Consider the following 25,133-nt stretch of genomic DNA (forward strand, 5'->3'; position numbering starts at 1 on the left):
CAAAATGTAATGCCTCATGCCTGTAAGCCTAGGTTTATAGTCCCATTCTTCCACTTGATACTGCTTCCACTTAAGTAAACTAAAAGATGAACTATCGACTACAAAACAAAGAAACTAATTAATGTGTTAATACAAAGAATATTTATTATGATCGGTTCACAGATCTGAGTTCAAACGGAAACTTCACCCTTCTGAACTAAGAGTTTCTGCTTCAAGGTGAAGTTTAAAACAGACTGAAATGTCCAGGCTCATTCCTCCACTATTTATTTCTGTATGTATTTATGCGTTACATGTAATTTTAACGGGCACTGAGCTCCAGATCCTGCAGCTGCAGGCGGTCTCTGCTGCCCGCTGTAGCTTCTCTCCGTCCGCCTGCCGCCGGCAAACTTAGTGGAACTTTCCGCCCGATATCGACATACAGGTCGTCCTGGACTACGTGTAAGATCCTACCGATCACCACTCTGTCTTTGGCTGGTCCGATCTGGATCAGCGGGGACCCGCGCAGCAGCGAGGCAAAGCTGTGTTTTACGGGGGGGAAGAGACGCTGCGGCCGGCCATGGAGCTCTCCGCCTCCCGCTGCCGCCGGAGCTCAGATTGCTGGTCGAAGGCGGCATACATAATCATAAAACACATTGTCACCTGTTAAATGTTATTCATTGCGGTTTGTTCTTTTCATTTCCTCTATCGAACATAATTAAGCAGTACAAAAGTCCGGCATCTTTAGCGTTGATCTGAATGCTTCGGACCTCTGTTCCAAGATGGCGGCGGTTTTGACGTATGTTTAGAACCTCAAGGCAACATCTGTGTATATATCTATGGGAGCAAGGATCACATTTGAACTATATCGATATATGCGATATGGTCTAATTCCATATCTCATTTAAAAATATATCGATATATTTTTAATATCGATATATCGCCCAGCCCTATGCTGCTGAGTGGTCCAAAGTTATGTTCTCTGATGAAATAAATTTTTGCATCTCCTTTGGAAATCAAGGTCCCAGAGTCTGGAGGAAGAGAGGAGAGGCACAGAATCCACGTTGCTTGAAGTCCAGTGTAAAGTTTCCACAGTCAGTGATGGTTTGGGGTGCCATGTCATCTGCTGGTGTTGGTCCACTGTGTTTTCTGAGGTCCAAGGTCAACGCAGCCGTCTACCAGGAAGAGCACTTCATGCTTCCTGCTGCTGACCAACTTTATGGAGATGCAGATTTCATTTTCCAACAGGACTTGGCACCTGCACACAGTGCCAAAGCTACCAGTACCTGGTTTAAGGACCATGGTATCCCTGTTCTTAATTGGCCAGCAAACTTGCCTGACCTTAACCCTATAGAAAATCTATAGGGTATTGTGAAGAGGAAGATGCGATACACCAAACCCAACAATACAGAAGAGCTGAAGGCCACTATCAGAGCAACCTGGGCACTCATAACACCTGAGCAGTGCCACAGACTGATCGACTCCATGCCACGCCGCATGGCTGCAGTAATTCAGGCAAAAGGAGCCCCAACTAAGTATTGAGTGCTGTACATGCTCATACTTTTCATGTTCATACTTTTCAGTTGGCCAACATCTCTAAAAATCCTTTTTTTGTATTGGTCTTAAGTAATATTCTAATTTTCGGAGATACAGAATTTGGGATTTTCATTAGTTGTCCGTTATAATCCTCACAATTAAAAGAAATAAACATTTGAAATATATCGGTCTGTGTGTAATGAATGAATATAATATACAAATTTCACTTTTTGAATGGAATTACTGACATAAATCAACTTTTTGATGATATTCTAATTATATGACCAGCACCTGTATATCCCTTCATCAAATGTGTTCACCATTTGCCTGAAGAAGACCCAGTAGGGTCAAAACGTTGCATTTATATTATATTAAATGAGTTTAAAGCAGTGTTGCGGACATTACATTTTTTTCACTAAGTACCTTTTCATTTGTTCTGTACCTGCCAGAAGGTGGGATGTGCACACAATTACTTTTATACTACTACTCTTAGAGCCATGGAATGCAACACAGCAAACACTGCAATTAATAATGTTCAATATTTTTAACTCAGGGGTGCAAACTTGTCAGGGCAGGAATTTCATGGTGGCCACTATGGCCATGTCCCCCGTGCCTCCTCAGTTTGGGCTTATGCCCCTCAAAAAATGAGATGCTGTACAGTCACAGTGACCTTGATGCCCCACCCGCACTGCTCTTTTATCATTGTGGAGCTGGGCGCACACACACAATTCTCATTTCCACTCCCGGAGTTTGCCATAAATAGTTGTAGAAACACCCTTAAGTAAAAAAGTAAAATGTATTCATGTAGTGCTTTCTGACAGATAACAAAATCACAGTGTTTTACATAAAACTGACATACATATTACAACACAGTGCACAATTTAAATCACAAAGTAATACATACAAAATAAAAGTGCGGAAAGGTCACAAAAGCCTGTTCAAAAGTCCACAGAGACAACAGATGGTATTCGAGGAGGCAAAGTCTCGGTGCTACCAACTGGAAAGTTCCATCACCACTGGTCTTTAGCCTGGTGCGAGCAGCGGTCGATACATTGAACATATTAGACCTTAAAGGGAGCCTTTGACAACACCAAAGGCCAAGTGGCAAAGTTTGGACCCGGCGCTGCAATCTTTTGAATATTTATTTAAATTTAAATTTTTGTAAGTGCATCAGCTGATGTCCACCTTACATTTGCAGCAATTACATTTAATTTAGTGAGTTTTCAGCCTATATCTTCATGCAAAAATTGACTGTAAATCCACAATTTAAATCTGATATTCAAAAGAAATTATTTGTCATCTTTTTCCACCCCTGATGAGTTTGCACCCCTATATGCAACATTTATGTTTTGCTGGCCTGCCATTTATTTGGTTGTATAAACTGTAAATAGTTTGCAGTGTTTGGGAATACACTGCTAGTTTACAGTTTTTCTCAGTTGCTTTGGTACTTTTCTCAGAACACAATAATATTCAATCTTCACATCATTGTGTCACTTGTGCACATCAAAAAAGCAGTTTCTCATTTCTTTGAACAAGTTGCAAATGCTTTGGTACATCCATGCAAATGATTATGTACAATTCTCTGCTGTTTCCTACATTATCAATTGCTTGTGTCATGTGGATGAAAATGTATTATAATGGGTCTCTGTTGAATAGTCTCACCCCCCACAACATTTAGGAATTAGTTCATACCATAAGTCTTTACATGCAAAATGGTTGAACAAATTGTCATAATATGTCAAGCATATTTCTATACATTTCCATTAGACTTTTTTTCTACTTTCCACGCTGCATCGTACGAGAAGGTATTCGTTGTGATGTGGATCAGAATTTGTGGCCCAACAGACAGGAACGTCAGGAGGTGTAGGAAGACAGCACTGTAATTCCTACAGCACTGCATGTACAGTTTTAAGGAGATTGTCCTATGTTCATTTTCTTTGTACTATGCAGTGCTGTCTTTTCCTTTTCTGTATCGCAATGACATGGTCTGTCAACAAATTACAGTACAAACAGTACAAGTGTAAATGTGAATCATGTCCACTCTCTTGCAATCAAACGCCCATATACACTAAGGTGTAACCTACAATTTACAGTACTTGTCATCAAAACTGAGAACATCCCTCCAGAGTACACTGTTATATTGACAACATGACAAAGCATATTGGTCTTATCCGTACACAATGACACAAGGACTTGTCATTCTGATGGCACTGACATGTTCATTGACAGATATTTACTTTTGAGAGATGAACTAAGGATTTTGAACAAGAGACTGGCTTTTGCAGGTAATCCATGGTGTTTTGCTATTTGTACGAATTGTTTTGAGAAATGCACTTACTGTTTTGCAAATGTCGAGGATGATTTGAGAAATGTACCAAAGTGACTGAGAAAACTGTAACATTTCCAGTAACGTTTGAGTTTGAGAACATTTCCAGTAACGTTAACGTTTGAGAACATTAATTTGCACTAACGTGTGTACTATTTGGCAGCCTGAAAACTGGTATTAAAGGCTGTAGAAAGAATGCGGAATGGAAAGAGATCACTGATGCAGTCAAGTGTTGACGTAGTAAATTGGACTCCAGCTGAAGTTTATTTAATTTATACATCCTTATCTGTATGCTATAGTCCTAAAAGTAATGTACAGGTTTATATTGCAATCTCTTAGGCCTACATGGTGTACCTATATTTAAATAAACACACAGTAGCGGACTTCATGCAGTGTCTTTTATTTTACTTTAATTTTTTTTCATCGTTCACTTGTGGCCATTAACAACACTTCCACAACACAAACGAAAACCTGAAGAATAAATAAAAATGTTGTGCATCGTCATGTTTCCTGTATTGAATATCATTGCCAAATATACCGCTATACCTTTTTTTAAAAGCGAGGAATAATATCCTGTCTCCCTGGTATAGCCCCCAGTTGGGGCTGTGCTGGACACTGCTCTCTGGGCATCGGGTCATCTGGCTCCATCACTACATTAATGACACCCAGTTTTCCTGCGCGATGTGCAGAAGCCCACAGGCTAAAACAATGTTGCAGACTTTTTCTGCCGTGTATACTAGGGCCCCCCCCCGCTGATTCAAGACAGAGCCATCTGCCCTTAATCAATCCGATGGAGCGCTCCACTGTGGCCCGTGCGCGTACATGTGCACTGTTGAGAGAGCCAGACCTGCCATTGCTGAGAAGTGATCAACTGATGACTTCTCCTTCTCCTGTTAAACTGAATATATGCTCTACCGCAAGTTCACACTGACTTGAAAACTTGAGTTCAGACCAGACGTGAGATTTTATCGCAGCCTACGCTCACGTTCAAATTGATAAATGCCGAGCTTTGCGTAGGAATCGGCGTATGCCCGTCCTACACCTATTTTAGGTCATACGCACGTTTCATAAATGAGGGCCATTACCTTCCAGGTTCTTCAGTTCAGGTTATGGGAAGCTCCAGGTTGTGGGTCATTATGTTCCCACAGTGGAAAAGGCCTCAAAGTACTCAATGCAGAAAAATCCTCACATTTTAGAAACTGAAAACGATCCAAACAATCAACTTAGTGTTTGATGGTCTAATCGTTTCAGCTGGACTTGTAAGCCGATAGATTGTTGGGTAGTTTCATTTATAATAAAACATTGTATTTTATAAACTACATGTGTTTTGTGTGCAATAATCTTAATGTGTAAAGCAACTGGTAACTAAAGCTGTAACAGATGAATGTAGTGGAGTAAAAAGTACAATATATCTCTCTGAAATGTAGCGGACTTAAGAAAACACTCAGGTAAAGCACAAGAACCTCAGTTTGTAACCTCAGTAAATGTACCTACGTTCCACCACTGGCTTTCTTCTACCCAACCCTGTTTTGCACATTCAGTCAATGGTGTACTCTCCGTGTCTCCCCAGCTTCCTGGTTACACCTGCTGTGTCCTTCCAGAAGAAACCAATCAGCTATAGCCTTCTCATCAATCCCAGCAGTCTCTTCTCCATCTCAGCAGAGACTGGTGACATCAGCCTGACCCGACCTATTGACTACGAGACCGACCAGCATCGTTACTTGCTATTGGTCCGAGCCAGCGAAGGCCTGGACAGCATGAGCAGTGCAGCGGAGGTTTGTGTGTGTGTGTGTGTGTGTGTGTGTGTGTGTGTGTGTGTGTGTGTGTGTGTGTGTGTGTGTATAAACTTGTCTCGTTGTGAAAATGGTCGCAGTTTTAAACGCGGTTAATATTTTGTATTAAAACAAAACTTCTTGATCAGGTTTCCGTAAAGATCATGATTTGGTTAAAATGTGTGCCTTTAGGTGGCAGACTTAAAGGTAGGATTGCGAAGATTCAGGACTTAGCCAAAACATTTGAACATCAACAACTTCTCAGTCCCTACCCCCTTTCCGCTAAAGCCCAGAACGGTCTCCTAAGCCCCTTCCCCCACAAGGGAGAATGAATGCGTGTGCATTAGCAGTGATTAGTTAGTTTTATAAGTCTTACCTACTGCACCTTTTAAGTTGTGTATGTAAGTTAAGTATGTTACGTGAGTCAACATGTATGCATGTAATTTAAAATAGGTCCATGTGTTGAGTTTTGGTTTCACACAAAATGCTAACAGTGGTCTCCTGGGTGAAAGTTTGTTTGACCCATTCATCCACCCTGACCTCCCTACGCAGATTTTGATTAGAAACATATCTGTGATAAGTCAAAAACAAACCAGTAGAAAACATGTTTTCCTTGGAATGTAATTGCGAATGCAGTTTAGTTGTATGATATTAATTTTTCATATACCGTAATACTGGTGCATGGCCACAGAGAGCGCTACGGCCGAAGTAATCAGCGAGTGAATTGAGAACGGGAGCCCTGTTATCTGCGTACCCTTCTCACTCATGGTAGTAACTTTATAACCCAACAATTAATAACCCACGACTAACTCTCTTTAACAGGATAAAACACCATAGCACACAACAATTTGTGACTTAAACAATTTCTAACAAATTTACACCCCCAGTTGGGTAACATTATAGCTGCTAGCTAGCCAGGTAGCATAAGTCTGGGAAAGGCGCTGGTCGCTACTGCACATTCAAGAACCAAGAAGAAAGTTAGCTAGAGGATGAAGATAGACCGGAGATACACCAGAACAACGTATGCTCAAGAGAGGAGCCGTCTGTTCCAAAGTTTTTTTGTTTGTAAAAAATCGGACATGATTTAGCCACTGTTGTTGCCCGTCGCGTTACTCGGCCACGCTAACGTTACTCGGCCGCGCTAACGTTACTCGGCCGCGCTAACGCTACAGGCCGTTGAGAAAGACGGGTTCAGAGCAATGATTAAAACACTGGATTTAAGATGTCTTGCCTCGCTGAAATATGTCCGCCAACCTACTAACGTTATTCAAACACCGAAGGAGACTGACAGCGGAGCTACTTTCAGTCGCCCACTTTTCTACAACAACCTAACTTACCTGTGGCCAAGGTAGCGTTTATACAACTATCTTACAACCATTTTGTTTTGAAAGGGAAACAATATTAAAGTTGTGTGTATCGGTATTCATTCGATTTAAGTTTATTTTATTACTTTGCAGTTTGCACAGTAAAAATAGTTTAGATTCTGTAACTGTTTCATGCATTCTCCTTCATATAACATTATTGTATAATGTTGTGGAGCCAAGCAAAGCTTTTACTAAACGTGATGACATTAAAATGTCTTTGTGATAGTCTATGTACTCCTGACAGTAGAATAAGCCATTATAAACCTATATAAAGGCCTAGTCAAGCAAAAGAAAGAAAATACCATGATATACCGTGAAACCGTCAGAATCTTAAAAAATACCGTGATGCAAACTTTTGGTCATACTGCCCAGCACTAATGGAAACGTAATTTTTAGGTGTGTGTGTGTGTGTGATATGACCTCAAAGTCACATTTCCACTGTCAAATTCAAAGACTTGATGGTCTTCAAAACTCGAAGATTGTTGACCATACAAGTTGTCTCGTCAAGTCTTACACAGTCTGTACAGCATACTGCAAACAATATCTGACAAGTCTTAAAATGAATAAGTCTTCTACTAGTGAAATTATTTAATTTCCCTTGTTTGTCATGTAGCTCGGCTGACTTTGATCCGCTGCGTTTGAAGCTATTGTCACATACTGCTCGGACAGAATTGTACGTAGACCCAGTGCAGTGATCGTTGGCTGGAAGACAGCTGTTGAATTGTGGTGAGCTGTGGTGATTATGATATATCTTCCTGACAATAAAGTAACCACACATGGTCATAAAATCCCAGTCTACTCTGAAACATCCTCGATCTTGTAATGCATTTAAGCTGCTGAAATGCTGTTGGATGGAATTTGATTGATTTACAGTTGCTGTTAAAAAAATGATGGTTGGATTCTAGGGCCTGCTGATTGGTCTATATTTTTTAAGAGTTATTTTGAACCCATCAATGCTACATCGGCTGTTATGGGATTTATTGTATTTTTTTAATTTATTGTAAAATAGCATTAAAATCCTCAACCTAAAAGACAACTGTACATGTCCAGTTTTAGCCTGAGAGTATGAGTGTTGTCTACAGTCAAACCTAAATAGACTTGTCTGTCTGGAATGACTGCTTTGGAATTCCTAATGACTCCCTCATGTTGTCAGGAAGTGAGAGAACAGCGGCTGACCGCTGCAGGCATCGATGCATCTGGTCTGGTTTCCATCATTACTCTGGTCCCAGGCTAAAACATGTCCTGCTGAACCAAACTGTCCTCATCTGCTCCGCTCTGGGCCCTTGTGGACTACAGAGCACCAAGAGCCTATATGGAGAGAGAGAGAGAGAGAGAGAGAGGGAGATAGAAGGACAAAAGTGGTAGAATGAGAAGAGGATTGTTAGGTTCAATAGTGAGAAGAGAAATAAATAAATAAATGGAAATAAATAAAAGGGCATGGAGTTGGTATGTGCCCTTTTCTGCCCACACGCCTGCCTTGGGTGGCCAGCTTCCTCAGCCCTATGCTTGCCCTCTAGACCCTGCGTAATCTTTTTGAACATCCTCATGAACGGTCCAATCAGTGCTGAAAAGTAGAGCTTTATATTGCTCTGCGCTTTATATAAGCTTTTATGCCCCTATATTTGCTCTTTGCTGTCTCCTGAACAGAATACCGGTATCAATCATTACATCAAATAGGAACAATGGAGAGGATAATGGAGGGCTGAATGGCTACAACAAATCTTAAGTGGTTTATAATGCATGGTGGAGATACACACTCCACATTCAACTGTTAAAATATTCATGCTGTTAACATCTCTAATGTTAAAAATAATCTACATAGTATCTTTTTTTAGATGTTTTCTTGGTCAACCGGCTTGTAAATTGAACACAAATTTGACACCCAAATCATCAATCACACATTGGGCCCTATTTTAACAATCTGAAACGCAAGTATGAAACGCAAAACGCAAGTAGCTTTGTGGGACGGATCTCGATGCAAATCTTAAATGGGTTGGTCTGAAGTAGCTAGGTGTGGTTTGGGCGTAACGTGAAAATAACCAATCATAGCGTCATCTCACATTCCCTTTAAGAGCAGGCACGCTTGTTCCATGGCGGATTGCTATTATAATGGCGCATTTGCCTGGCGCACGCCAGCGGGAGCTGCCCGAGATGCGGCAAAGTAGGCTAATTAATGCCCGTCTTGACCGGGTGGCGATGTTGCTGTGGCCTCTCGGGCGCATCTCCTCAAGTCTGGAGAGGATTGCTGCAGCCATGGAGCGTGAGTCTGCAAACGCACCAGCTGCTCCTGTTGTGCCCCTTCCTCCTCCCCCCACTCCATCTTCGTCCACCCGCTCCACCAGGAGCGCATCGAGTGTCCAATCCCACTGTAGTTCAACATCCCGTCTCCTTAAGTCCTCTAATATTTCCTCATTTATGTCATCAACACATCCATGATTCATGGAAATGTTGTGTAAAACACAACAAGCCACAAAGAATGCTGGGTCTTTTTGAGGACTGTACTGTAAAGTGCCTCCTGATCTATCCAAACACCTGAAGCGTATTTTCAGTAATATTTTTCTTGTAACGTTTGCGCCGGAACACGCCTCCTCTTTTCGCTGAACCGCCCCCAGGAGCGCAAATACATTCCCTAATTTACCAACGTGCGTCTGTGGAGGGAAACGTCCGCTGTGCATCGGGTGCAAAATAGGAATGATACATGCGTCGGTGTACAAAGGCAATTGCGCTGAGTGCAAGATAGGGCCCATTGTGTAACAACCTACTACCAGTTAGAATATTCTTTGGGCTAATGGGTATAGTTTTTAGAATATCAAAAATGGTGAATATCTGACGAATCAAAATTTGAATGGCACCCGGGACGCTGCGGTGATTTAAATCCAGCTCTGTGTCATGGCAGTGTGGGCAGTGTGTTTAGATGAACAGGGTTTGGCTCCCCTCTGTGGCGCCAGCGCACAGAGCTCCTCGTGGACTTGAGCAGCGGAGTTCTGTAGAGATCCGCCGGGTCTCGGCAGACTCTCTGATCGGAGCTCCGTGTGCTGGCGCCGTCGAGGAAAGCCTTAACACTGTTCATCTAAACACACAGCCCACACAAAGATGACACAGAGCTGGTTTAAAATCGCGGTAACACTTTATAATAACTATCCATAATTCATCATTTATTAAGCATTAGTTAACTATTAGTTAATGGTTTGTTCATTATTACTTATTAATTGTTCATACATAGTTTATCATGAGTAAAGTATTTGTTCACACAATTATTAATGGTTTGTTCATAGTAAATAAGCCTATTAGTTAATGTTTTTTTTCATCATTATTAATTGTTCTTATATAATTCATCATCAGTAAAGCATTTATTCACATAGTTATAAATGGTTTGTTCATAGTAAATAAGCCTATCTTGAAAAATATGTTTGTAAGTACATGATTTATGCTTAACAAATAATGAAACAACCATTTGAAAATGAAATAATTTTCCCATTATAAACCAGTTACTAACTATTACTAAATGCTTTGTTCATCATTTGTAAAGCACTGCTCCTATGTTAATTCTCATGAATGAAGCATTTGTATACACACTCATAAATGGTTTGTTCATAGTAAATAAGGCTCTTGGAAGTTATGTTCATAAATAGAAGTTTGACACTTTCTAAGTATTGCAAAAACCATTAGTAAATTAAATAATTTTCCCTTTATAAATTATCTACAAACTAGTAGTAATTTATTTGTTTATCATTTGTAAAGCATAGTTCCTACATTCATTCTAATCAGTAAAGCATTTGTAAATGCAGTTAGTAAATGGTTGGTCCATAGTAAGTAAGCCCATGTAAAATGTTTATCAGTATATTTTTTAATAATTCCTACATGATGCATTAACCATTTGTAAATTAAGTAATTTTACCATTATCAACTAGGTACTCAGGAACGTAAACGGTTGTTTATAACTAGGAAGTTAATGATTAACAAACTATCCAGACCTACATTTGTTTATGTCTTAAATAAAATGTTATGATTTAGAAAAAGGCCTAAACTTATAGCTTGGATGTTAACACATCTGTTACAAATACTTACCAATAATGTAATCCATGATTAACTCATGAGTTACTACTGGTTAGTTAAGTATACTGTGTGAGCCCATCTAAAGTGAGTACTTTCTATGCTTTACAAACCATTTATAAATGAGTTCCAAAGGCTAACAGAACCTGGACACACACATGTATTGCTCTATTTGGACATGCCTTCAGAAATATGCCTATGGATAGTTAGTGTTAATACATCTTTAACAAGCACTTACCAACACATCAATCCATGATTAACTCATGAGTTACTACTGGTTAGTTAAGTATACTGTGTGAGCCCATCTAAAGTGAGCACTTTCTATGCTTTACAAAGCATTTATAAATGAGTTGCAAAGGCTAGCAGATACAACAGAGACACAAGTAAAAAAAGTATTTGTAACCCTTATTACGATGTAGTAAGAATGTACATTTATGAAATAGCTCGTAGTACTGTTATGTAGTTGATATCAATGTGAATTTGGACCAGAACCACAAGAAAACTAGATTGTTAAGAGCCAGAGAATTGAACATCAATAAAGAGACTAGGAAACCAGGATAAAGTTTGAGAAGTGTATTAATATACACAGAAACATGGCATACACATATACAGATAAAACACAGGTATGAAAAATAACAACTAAAATAATAAAGTGCGCTCATAAAATAAACCCCCTTAGTTCTATGAGCTCAATTGTTCTTTGATGACAAGAGTTCTGAGATGTTCAACGTTGGGGCCCATATGAGTTTGGTTTCTCTTTGTCCTACCACCATGAAGAAGGAATCCAGGGCAATCCGTATAAGTTCTGAGTCTCGATCCTGTAGCTCGCCACCCAGCCCACTGAACTGGGAATCTCTAACCCCTGGAAGACTCTGGGATCTTAAGAGTCAATGTGATCCAATATCCCTCTCTGGACCTGACCTCCCGTGCGTAGCGCTTCTCAAATCTCCACCTCCACCTGTAGATAAGGCCAAATCAGTTCTCTCAATTACTATTCAGTAATAAAATCAATTGCTTAGGCTACAATGAAAATAAAATGAGGTGATATTTCATAACCCATATTGAAATATCTAAATCTCTATTCAGTTGTACAACCGTTCTTAAATTTCTTCTCTTAAGTATCAAAGGTATATAAATCCCTTTCAGGTATCAAAAGTACATTTATATTATTTTGTAATCTTTATACAAAAAATACATTTCTAATTCAAGTTTTATGGAACCTAACTTAGTAACATTAACACTATTCTTAATATAATTGCATAAATTGCATGTAAACATCCCTCAAATTGTTTTATTTTCCCATAACTTAAGCTACAGTGTTGTAATTTCGAGGCATTAAGACATGCGAGCTTATTTATCCCTCCCTGCACAGGTAACAGTAGAAAATATGCACTAAATATTAGCCTCTTTGAGTTACTTCTCCATAAACTCCAGTTAAACAATTAAACACACAACTTCAACAGATACCCGCAGCTAGCAATAGTGTTGAAAAGCAACATTACTTTCCATAACCAATCGAACGGAACGGGAGGTCAGGTCCAGAGAGGGATATTGGATCACATTGACTCTTAAGATCCCAGAGTCTTCCAGGGGTTAGAGATTCCCAGTTCAGTGGGCTGGGTGGCGAGCTACAGGATCGAGACTCAGAACTTATACGGATTGCCCTGGATTCCTTCTTCATGGTGGTAGGACAAAGAGAAACCAAACTCATATGGGCCCCAACGTTGAACATCTCAGAACTCTTGTCATCAAAGAACAATTGAGCTCATAGAACTAAGAGGGTTTATTTTATGAGCGCACTTTATTATTTTAGTTGTTATTTTTCATACCTGTGTTTTATCTGTATATGTGTATGCCATGTTTCTGTGTATATTAATACACTTCTCAAACTTTATCCTGGTTTCCTAGTCTCTTTATTGATGTTCAATTCTCTGGCTCTTAACAATCTAGTTTTCTTGTGGTTCTGGTCCAAATTCACATTGATATCAACTACATAACAGTACTACGAGCTATTTCATAAATGTACATTCTTACTAAGGGTTACAAATACTTTTTTTACTTGTGTCTCTGTTGTATCTGCTAGCCTTTGCAACTCATTTATAAATGCTTTGTAAAGCATAGAAAGTGCTCACTTTAGATGGGCTCACACAGTATACTTAACTAACCAGTAGTAACTCATGAGTTAATCATGGATTGATGTGTTGGTAAGTGCTTGTTAAAGATGTATTAACACTAACTATCCATAGGCATATTTCTGAAGGCATGTCCAAATAGAGCAATACATGTGTGTGTCCAGGTTCTGTTAGCCTTTGGAACTCATTTATAAATGGTTTGTAAAGCATAGAAAGTACTCACTTTAGATGGGCTCACACAGTATACTTAACTAACCAGTAGTAACTCATGAGTTAATCATGGATTACATTATTGGTAAGTATTTGTAACAGATGTGTTAACACCCAAGCTATTAATTTAGGCCTTTTTCTAAATCATAACATTTTATTTAAGACATGAACAAATGTAGGTCTAGATAGTCTGTTAATCATTAACTTCCTAGTTATAAACAACCGTTTACGTTCCTGAGTACCTAGTTGATAATGGTAAAATTACTTAATTTACAAATGGTTAATGCATCATGTAGGAATTATTAAAAAATATACTGATAAACATTTTACATGGGCTTACTTACTATGGACCAACCATTTACTAACTGCATTTACAAATGCTTTACTGATTAGAATGAATGTAGGAACTATGCTTTACAAATGATAAACAAATAAATTACTACTAGTTTGTAGATAATTTATAAAGGGAAAATTATTTAATTTACTAATGGTTTTTGCAATACTTAGAAAGTGTCAAACTTCTATTTATGAACATAACTTCCAAGAGCCTTATTTACTATGAACAAACCATTTATGAGTGTGTATACAAATGCTTCATTCATGAGAATTAACATAGGAGCAGTGCTTTACAAATGATGAACAAAGCATTTAGTAATAGTTAGTAACTGGTTTATAATGGGAAAATTATTTCATTTTCAAATGGTTGTTTCATTATTTGTTAAGTATAAATCATGTACTTACAAACATATTTTTCAAGATAGGCTTATTTACTATGAACAAACCATTTATAACTATGTGAATAAATGCTTTACGGATGATGAATTATATAAGAACAATTAATTAATAATGATGAAAAAAAACATTAACTAATAGGCTTATTTACTATGAACAAACCATTAATAATTGTGTGAACAAATACTTTACTCATGATGAACGATGTATGAACAATTAATAAGTAATAATGAACAAACCATTAACTAATAGTTGACTAATGCTTAATAAATGATGAATTATGGATAGTTATTATAAAGTGTTACCCATATATTGTATAAAATTAAGTTGCATAATAAACTGGGCCTACAATAAAGTGTAGGGCGGCCTAAAGCCTTTATACCTTTTTGCATAGAATACTAAGCTATTAAAATAGCTAACTAATTGAACGAATTGATTTTATAAATCATGTTTTCATGTTAAACATACATGTAGCACAGTGAACCCTTAGGATGAACTGTGGATGTGGATGGCCCTTAGTGACTAACTGTGTCACTAAGGGCAGTGGGGATTTATGCTAAAAATATGTTGGATTCATGTTAAGACTTTTTGGAGGCCCCCCTGCACTGACTCTGAGGATGCCCCTAGGGGCCCCGGACCCCCTGTTGAAGATCCCTGCCTTAAGGCATTCTATTTTCCCCTTGTTCTCTTATTAAAGTTTACTATAGCATTAACAGTGGGAGAGGGGAAAATGACATTAATTTGTTTTTCAAAGAAGACTGTAGAAATGAATGCCACTTTTTCAATTTGTGTAGCTGTCCTTTTTTGCTTTTGATTTTATTTTGCTTCTTAGAAATCTGTCTCCGTCTGCAAAAATAGCAAACAGAGGTGGAGTTTTTGTGTGGACTGGAATCACTGAGCATGACTTTAATTTGCAGGTATTTTCCAAGTTTCTCCCTACAGGAGTGATAGCTCACTGGCACCATTAGTTACCTAACCAGCCTGAGACCTGCCTGCAGCTGCCCCAAGTGTGTGTGTGTGTGTGTGTGTGTGTGTGTGTGTGTGTGTGTGTGTGTGTGTGTGTGTGTGTGTGTGTGTGTGTGTGTGTGTGTGTGTGTGTGTGTGTGTGTGTGTGTGTGTGTGTGTGTGTGTGTGTGTGTGTGTGTGTGTGTGTGTGTGTGTGTGTGTGTGTGTGTGTGTGTGTGTGTGCGTGCGTGCGTGCGTGCGTGTGTCTTCGCACAAAACTGTTCATGTGTTTGAGCTCTTCTTGCTTTATTACGACTGACTTCCCCTCTCTTCTCATTCAATCTTGCCTTTCCTCAGCCTTGTACACACATGTGTACTCAAAGTTCATATGTCTTGCTGAACCCCTGCCATTTCCTGCCATACTGGCACATAGGCTCGCTCACTCTGCCATGCACACACACACACACACACACACACAAAGATTAACAGTCACTGGCAAACACACTCAAATCACCTCACGGAGTTGGCATGGTCAGATTTTATTTTTTTGTCCATTGCTTCCAAGCTGGTCTTTGCTGAAGGATTAACGGATATTACAGAACTTCATCTTACCTACAAGGATTTAATACCAGTGGCATTTACACACCACTGACAATTTGTGTGTGTGTGTGTGTGTGTGTGTGTGTGTGTGTGTGTGTGTGTGTGTGTGTGTGTGTGTGTGTGTGTGTGTGTGTGTGTGTGTGTGTGTGTGTGTGTGTGTGTGTGTGTGTGTGTGTGTGTGTGAGAGTGATCCGTAGTGTTTTTGTCTATACAGCTGCATTTATATGGCAGAGAAGAAGAGGGGCTGGGGGTGAGAGAAGCTCTCCAGCCAGCCCATGTGTGTATATCTTCCTCCTGTATGCTGCAAGCAGGCAGTCAACATCTGGTAGAAGATGCTGTGTTTGCCTTCATGCCCCTAATGAACTGAACAGCATTACTGTGTCTCACACAAACAGACACACACACATACACATGCTCACACCGTACAAATTCATCTTTGCACACTGATCCATTCTCATTTTTTAGCTCAGGGCTTCTGAAAAATTGCACAAGATTGCATTCTCCGCTGACCTACTGAAGGGACCGACTCTGCAGAAGCTCCCTCACTGAGGAGGGGTAAATAAACCAGAGGGATCAGGGTCAGGGCATGCCTTTGGCGAAGGTTGGGATGTGGCTTCCTTTTGGTTAGGGATAGGGTTAATTTGGGTTACTCGCAGATAAAAAGGACTCCGGACCCATAGAAAACCAATTTCGGACGGTGCCTGAAGTAATAATCCCAGATTTAAAATTTTCATAACACCAACCCTGTGTGACTTTTAATCTCCAGCATTTCCACTTGTGATTGCCTGGGCAGTTTTAGTATGTAGATACAGCAACAGCATTACTAACACATGTACAGTATGAGAGCAGAAATGCAGAAACTCTATGCTCAATTTTTTTTTCTTTTACAATATAATATGTTGTTAAGTGCTCCAGATGTATTCCCAGTGCAGTTTCACACACATATTGTAAATAATAGAATCACACAACTTAGTGTTCATTTGTTCAGCTTGCGATGTTTTTATTTTGTCCGAAGAATCCTTGAAGCTTTTGAATTAGTTTAAAAACGCATGGAAGTGTTGCACATGTCGATAGATTTATTTTTACCATTAAAGGTCCCATGGCATGAAAATTTCACTTTATGAGGTTTTTTAACATTAATATAAGTTCCCCCAGCCTGCCTATGATCCCCCAGTGGCTAGAAATGGTGATAGGTGTAAACCGAGCATAAGGAGCAAGGTTACCTCCCTTTCTCTGCTTTGCCCGCCCAAAGAATTGTGCCCACCCATGAGAGAGAGACATCATGGCTTTCAAACGAGCAAAGTGGCAGTTGTTCAAGGCCTCAATTTTATGGCACCGGATTTGATGACTACTTGTGACAGGAATGTGTGTGTTTAAGAGAAAAGTCTGTGTGATGACGGTAAGACTTTATATAATTCACTTCCTCCCTGTCTCTCTCCATCTTTCAATCTCCTCCTCTCCCCTCCTAAACTCTCTCTTAGGTACGAGTTGTTATTGTCGATGAAAACGACTGCGTTCCAGAGTTCCTCCAGTCCATTTACAGCAAGGATGGCGTGCCGGAGACCGTGACAACAGCAACATCCCTGCTGCAAGGTGAGACATCTGGACAAAACTCAAAAGATGAGTGTGCGCCATCCATAACCCCGATTCCCATTTCCACACATCTTTATTTGTGTCTTTAGACAACATAAAATTATTATCTTTATATCTATTATATCTTGCACTAAAAAAAAAATAGTCAATCCCATTTCTCTGTGTTTTTCTATTGTACATACTTGCATGGGGAATTGGAGATGCACTTTGTTGTTTTTGTTAACTTTTTGTGTTCTCAACAATCATAAACAAACTTTTGTGTTAACTCCCACGCAGTGTTGATAATGTTAGGGGGTTCTTGTTAAAATGGTCTTTAAACACTCCTGATAAACAATACATAATGCATAAATCCTGATGTTATTGAGGAGGAAATGCTGCAGTGCTGTGTTTTTTTTTTTTTTTTTTTTTTTTAATCCCAGTCTCGGTTTAATGAATATCTCAGTGAATCACAAGGGAAGTTTTAGTTATGTCCTATAACAGTAGGTGGTTGTAAAGGTCAAGACTTTATTAAAGACACACTGGAAGTTAAGCTAAACCAGGTGCAGCTCAGTTGGCTAATGTGTGCCTGCGTGGGGTCTGTGTTATATAAATGTTTGAGAAGCCCTGCTATTGTGGATTTCAGAACAAAATAACGCTGGCGGAGCTTTTTTAACATTCATGTGTTTTGACTGGTCAGGAAACTGAGTAGGTACTTGTCAGCACTGGCAGCCGTGAAATCACCGGCACTTCCTTCAGTGCAGCTACTCTAGCCTCTCCTTTCCTCTCCTTTTGTAATGACCCAATTTCCACATGGGGATCACTTAAGTTTGATCTTATGTGGGGAAATGGTAATGGTAACTGTTGTGGATTTATCACAATTTGATCTGTCACAGTGTGACTGAGATGCCCTCTTTTTTTTAAGGTCCTTTTTTAGCTTCTGACAGACTGACTGCAAAGCATTTCACACTTGTCTTTCCCTCTACACTCTGCATGGAGACTACACATTCTATTTTAAATACATTTAATATCTTTAAAAAGTGTAATTATTGATCCAAATTTCATGATGAATAAAACATTTCCGCTTCCACAAGCAGCTCAAGATCATTCTGGTTACAGCTCAAAATAAAGTGATGCATCAAATTGAAAATGAACAGGTTTAGTTGGCTAAAACTGGAAACACCAACAGAGCTGCAAATGAGTGTTGACAAGAACAAAATGCAGGGAAATAAAACGCTGCATGCAGTACGTAAATTATTAATGTCTGCTGTTATGACACCTCATTGGAAATGCTCATTACCTTAGGCTGCTGGTGGATTTTTTTGGGTTGGATTCTCATTACAAAGCATTGTTGCTTTTACACTTCCGCTGTGTTCTTGCTGATTTGTTGGCAATCCCCTTTATCACTATCATTATCACAATTAGTTAAATAGCCTTATTGAAAAAGGGCAAAATGAGTTACATGCACATAGTTTACAAGCACACATTGGCACACTAAATAATAGAACAGCTATAACCTGTACAATGACTTTGTATCCTGTGAAAACAGTTGTATTGTCTTTACAGTTGACATTGCACACATAGCGAAGATAATTTATCATTATCATATCGAAATATGCCTGCTTGTACATTTGTAGAAAGTATATCAATTATGTTAAGTTCAAAGTAATAACTTGCACATCGTATTGACAATGACCCTATTCACACCTGGCATTAATGTGTCTTGGGAGATAAGTATGTCAGTTCATACCATCTGAATGCATCTCCACATGCGTCTCGAGCGCACAGCAGAGACGGTGCAATGACAACTTGGCAGTCCCCTTACTTGTTTCTTCTTGCTACCAATATTAGCTGCTGTGTTTCAACAGTGTTAGGCCGGTTACACACTGGATGCGTCGCACGAGCGTGTCAGCTGCGTGGCGTGTCCGTTTTATTTCGGCTCTCATGTTAACAGGTTAGAGCTTACACACTGCCTGCATGACACGTGCGTCTCTGGCGCAGCTTGAGCCGCACCGAAAATGCGTGCATGCTAGAAATAGAACCGATGCCTATTTTTCACACAACACGCAAGTGTGTTGGAAGCGTTTCCAGGCAAAATAGAATAGGAAAAGATGTTTATAAGTCGTTTAGACACAAATACATATTAATAAATGACATGTTGATGTTTGAAAGTTCTCTAGGTTTTGATATAAATGCAGGTATATGAATGTAATTTAAAAAAGATTATAATCGATTTTGTAATATTGCACCTGTCAATACAGAATGAAATATTCTGGAGCCTATTTTGCCGTCAATACTGCCAACGTTGTCTTTGCTGTAATCAGTATATATTTATGTTTAACATGGTATTTCATTTTATCAGTGGGAAACATACTTGTGTCCAGACAAGGCTAGCAGCAGCAGCACCGCGTCAGACCCTTTTCTGGTGTGTAAAGACATAGAAAAATCAAAAACAGAAACGCCACTCTCACACCACGCAGCCAGTGTGCAACCGGCCTTAGGCTGAAAAAACGTGCATGCAGGCTGAAATTCACTGTGGTGTTATGTGGGGATTAAGCTTTGAGCAGCAAAAACTCCGCTAGCAGCTAGGCTTATTTATACGGAGTAAACATCACTGAAACACTGCAGCGCTGTGCTGTCCATCTCCTCCTCCATCGGAGAAATGTCTTGCTGAGTCAAGTTATGACCGAGCAGTCTGGTGTGTGTGTAGAGGTCTGTATGGTTATACTGTAGCAGCCTGGTGTCCTTCTCAGGCGATTTAATGAAGGTAATCAAAGTGGCCGGCCGTGCACAATGGCACTACGCCTTACTCAACCTCCCCCGCCCCTTTTTTTGTGTTGAGCTAAATGAGGGCTCTACCGGTGGCACGGTATATTGAAAATCCATACCGGTCGATTCATGATAGTGTACTTTCCATACTGTTTATACCGTCCACTCCTTACCAGAACACACAAAAAAGCTTGGAAATGCTAGTAAGTGAGTGAGGGAGAAGTAATTGAGTGAATATGGGACTGAGGTGTATGGCGTAGGAGGCACAGCAGGCGCTCTGCCTGCTGCCATCAACAGGTGCACTAAGGGAGGCGACGTTTCACCCCACTGTGCTGCTGCTGTGAGCGTGTGTGTGTTGTCTTTACTTTTGTGAGTATCTTTGGTAAAGGAGCTCCCAATATAAAAAATTACAAATCTGTCCATGTATGTTGTTTGTTTCATGTGTTATGTTTATTATGATATCTGAAACAGTATATGTATCCTAGAATCTTTCCACAGTTTCCAATTTGCAAATGTGAACAATTATCTTTTAAACTTGGTGAGGTGGAAAATGGCTCACACAGGGTGCGCTGTTGCCAAACACTCCTGTTTTTCTCATTACATTTCAAAATGCCATTAAAACCATAATGCCTTAATGCATGTTACAATAAATACAATTCTACCCAATCCAGTTCTGAGTGCACTTGAAGCTAAACAGCCATGCCTTCTAAAAAAATACATGTTTTTTTCCCCTTACTTGATTAGACAGGTTAAAGGTCTGAGTATTAAATGAGCTGGAAGAAATGGGCATCCAGCATCGTTTTGCTAAATCATGTGCTAGTAATCCCATAATCAGTTCCATCTTAAGAGTGGACAAATGTGTACTTCGCCAAGTTGCAAAAAAAACAGCAGAGTACCAAGCAAGCCAATTATCTCGCTTTCCATAGAGATCTGAGGCTCCCCCCACCAATCTATGATGCCAGCACAACAATGCTGGTTAAAGATTACACAGGGACATGCTGATGAATACATGCTCAAAGCGTGCTCTAAAAAGTACAAATCTGTACTTAGTAAATTAAATATTGACTCATTTGTGACATGTGTTTGGCCACTGCATTGGATTGGATGCTGGGCAGACACTAGTACTGCAGTCCTTTTTCTACCCATCGCATCAGATGAGAGGCTATTCATCACTTCATGGCAACAAAAACGGCTGCATTTCAGTTGCAATTCAGAAAAATGTCAGTCCTTGTAACCAGGGTCGTAGTACAGGGTAAACACACATACATTCACTTTATTCAGCTTGCAAATCTGACCATAAATCTAAATAACAGAAATTACAAAAATAAAGTAAAAAGAAAGTAATGCCAATTCTAGTTGCAATTGCTATTTTCACACCTGATTTGATGCAGTTTTTTCCCCTGATAAAAGCGAGTCGGTGTGACACAATACATATAGACAAGCTACTTTTGCAGCTGTTAACCAATGCTTTTGGCAATTTAATGATGAAACATCCATCCTCCTTACAGTGGTGTTGACAATACATTACAATGTTTTCTTTCCTCCTGTCTTTTGGTAATTCCAGCGTATCAACTAGCAGCTGAAAAACCTTTTTCTGAATTATATAGTTCTAGGAATTTAGTCACATAAACTTTCACATTCACCCCACTCTTCTTCTCCTCTTGTGCTGTTTGCAACTTTTTACATTTTTATGCAGATAAAAAAATATATTCTGTCTGTGGGTTTTTGAGATTGAGGGCCCAATTTCTGTCAAGAATGGGATTTAGCCTATTACGCAGTCCCTCCAGGATTTCGCCGCCTTTTTTTGAGATAGTTGCGGGAGCTTTTGTAAAAAATTGCGACAAAAGTTGCAGTGTCTTTTGTATGTTTTTTGCAATGAAGTTGCATCAAAAGTTGCAATTTTATTTTTTTTGTATAGTTCTTTAAAAATAAAAAGGAAACTTTGTTTCGGGGAGAATAAAACTACTCTGGGCTGAGTTTTCCAAGGAACCTTACCAAAAAGGCTCATGATGCTGCAAATGTTGGTATAATATGGAAATGGCTGGTGGATTTAAGACAAAAAATTATAATTTATTGAATTAATCAAATTTGAACATATATGTGAGTGGCTTGTTGATCTTGACATTGTTAGTTAATTTCCTATCCTGGCCTGGGACACACATTCATACGGTTTGATAAAGTACTTATTGGACTTCAACTTATCATTGCACTTACAATAACGAGCGTAGCTGTCCTCAATTTATGTCATTGTGTCGTCTCATCTCCAATTTTTCCTGCATCCACCGTGTGTGTGTTTGTGTGTGTGCGTGTCAGTAGCAGGGGGAACTGTATGAGCAGAAGCCCCGCCCCCGCCCGCTGCAGACAGCCGACAGGATTGAAACAGTAGCCGCTGACTGAGTGAAAAATCGTTACAGCGTACATTGATGTTAAAATGTATACAGGTTGGCAGGGCGGTCTGAAATGTTTTTCACAGTCTTTCGCTGTACGTTTTGTTGGTAAATGTGAGATGTTCGAGTCTCGTCTTCATATCGGAAACAAGCTCTCTCTCACTCCCGCTTGGTCAGTGGCACTCAGTCACATTATACTGACGTAAAGTCTGGCACGTGGGACTGCTGGGATTGGTTGAAGTCGTGGGAAACTCCGGTTATTGGTCAAATTTGTGGAAAAGTTGCGGTGATTGGTCAAAATTGCGAGTCGCACCAAAGTCACGGTGATTGGTTGAATTTGCGTGAATTGGCGCGATCGCGATATCGCGAAATCCTGGAGGGACTGATTAGATCCCAACGCAAGAATCAGATCGGAGCCAATTTTTTTAATTGGTCGGGGATCGTCATTTACCCTGATTACCTTACTCGGATCATTTACATCAGCTTGTAGTGTTCGCCCGCCTTTAATCACACACGTCCTGTGCCACACTGCCAGACTGCCTGGACACCGGCACTTTCAAACCAAAATGGCACGCGTCCAGAGAGTGTCTCAAGTAAAAAAAGTTTGTCCTTCTTAGTCATCCGTTTTACAGAAGCAGATTACGCCAAATCTCCAAACTTCTTAACCATACTTGCAGGCTGTTATTCCCTGGAGCCGACATCAGAGTTAAACACAAGAAGAAAATCAAAGATTGAATATTAAGCGCAAGAGGCGTCACTAAGTGTAGTTTTTGTTGTCCAGCGGGGAACTTATTTTTTGGTTGGGGGTTTGCTGGGATCTTGAACAAAACTGTTTTGGTGTTGAGAGAGCAAAGACTCAGAAGTGTGCAGCTCTATTATCTGAGCATATACAGGTATTGGATCGGGACTCGGTAGATATTCAATATTTAATAAAATCGATCGGGGGGTCCAATATGGTGATTGGGACATCCTTATAGGCTATGCAGTAATATGATTTAAAGTTTTATATTTTTTAACACAAAAAATTCTATAATGTGAGTAAACTGCACACAGCATGCTCATGCTTACCATGCAGGTTATGTGGTTATTTTACCAAAAGATGCCAACAGAGGGAAATAATCTAAAGGTCCAGTGCTGATGAGTCTTGCTTTTTTGTTTGCCTTGCTGAGAAGTTCATTTGATCCAGACTAAAGAGGGAAAAAAGTTGCATTGTTGTCGCCAAATTTCCCTTTTTTTTGCCTTCCTGACATGTTGAACCAAGGCAGTGTAGATTAAGAAAAGAAGAAAAATAAATAAATAAGAACAAAGACAGTCGTGGTCCTGCATCATCAGCTCTACTGGATCCACAGTTTACAGACCGAATCAAATGGGCAAATGCGCCAGAGCCCAAACCAGGCTACAGGTCAGGTGTGAAAGCAACATCATCTTTTGATTTGTCACTCACTAGAGTATTCTCAACCTGAATTTCATTGGTGTCCCAATTAGTAATATTGGGATGCTTTTCTCTGTTGCAGTTCAACTGTGTGGTTTAGGGCACTTTCATTTTCCAGATTTTGAAAATGTAATTGATTTTCTTTTAATTTCATGGTTGTTCAGGATTATAAGATTGCAGGTGACAGTCAACAAACATTTTATTTAAAGTGCTCACATTATGGCTTTTGACTTTTTCCCTTTCCTTTATCGTGTTATATATCTTTTTTTGTGCAGGTTTACAAAGTGAAAAGTCCAAAGTCCACCCCAAAGGGACTTACCATCTCCACCAGAAAACACTGTTCACCAACTGCTCCAAACAGCTCTATTGTAGTCCAGTCTTTACTTCAGAGACAAACGCTCGTCACTTTGTAACACACGTTATAATGCTCGCCTAGCTGCTAGCGTGGCACGCCCTCATACTCTGCTTCTGACTGGCTAGTAGTCCTTACCTAGTTACTGCGCATGAGAAGTGAGATGCCTCACTCTGTAGCTAAAACAGAGAGCTCAACACACAGGGTGAAAAGAGGAGCTGCAGCAATGTGCAGTACAACAAATATGTTTTTTATTTAAATTGTTTTATTAAACCATGTAAACCTATTCTGGGAAAACCTCTAAATACAATTATGAACCTGAAAATGAGCATAATATGAGCACTTTAATACCACAACACTAATACACAAAATCAACTAATCTGTCTTTTAATTAACTGAGTTTCTTTTTTTTTTTTTTTTTTACATCTTGTTAAAGTTATTAATTTGAGTTTATTCAAATTTTATTATGTTCACTAGTTAGTTTCCCCATGGCTTGAATGTACAGTTTGTTTATTGAAGCAAACGATGGTGTGTGTATGTGTGTGTGTGCATGTATTCATTCATGTGCATGGGTGTTTGTGTGTGTGTTTGTTTTTCTGTGTGTATGGGCCTGAGCCAAATGCAATGTAAGGTGAATTGGAGAATTGAGAAGTTGAGCAAAATGACTTGTTAGCGGAAAATATGCTTATTCAAATCCCTGGTGGATTTTTTCATTTTTAGCAAGGCAATCAATTTCTGGTTAAGCGAGTCCTGGCTCCATGGATTCCCAATGTGTAATGTAGAAACAGAAATGTTGCAAAATAAAAGTCTTTTCAATGCATGCTGTGCAAATAACACATACTCCCCTTATGTTAAAGAACTGAACATTTAAGTCAGTGGGAGCATCACTTCCTTTTCAGTCTTCACTTTGGTTATATAACATGAGAAGTGAATAGATATCCTGTGCTTATGTTGAGTTCCTTTTTCTCAAATACATGA

General features: G+C 39.5%; 1 protein-coding gene across 1 annotated transcript in view; it reads left to right on the top strand.

The window, feature by feature from the left end:
- si:ch211-186j3.6 (neural-cadherin) overlaps positions 1-25,133 on the top strand; it is a 256,960-nt gene that overhangs the window by 29,167 nt on the left and 202,660 nt on the right. Inside the window, exons 4-5 of the mRNA XM_028580890.1 lie at positions 5,409-5,613; positions 17,128-17,239. Coding sequence (XP_028436691.1) covers positions 5,409-5,613; positions 17,128-17,239 — 317 coding nt within the window. The remainder of the gene's footprint in view (positions 1-5,408; positions 5,614-17,127; positions 17,240-25,133) is intronic.

The sequence above is a fragment of the Perca flavescens genome, chromosome 1, assembly GCF_004354835.1.
Source record: "Perca flavescens isolate YP-PL-M2 chromosome 1, PFLA_1.0, whole genome shotgun sequence".
NCBI classification, from domain to species: Eukaryota; Metazoa; Chordata; class Actinopteri; order Perciformes; family Percidae; genus Perca; species Perca flavescens.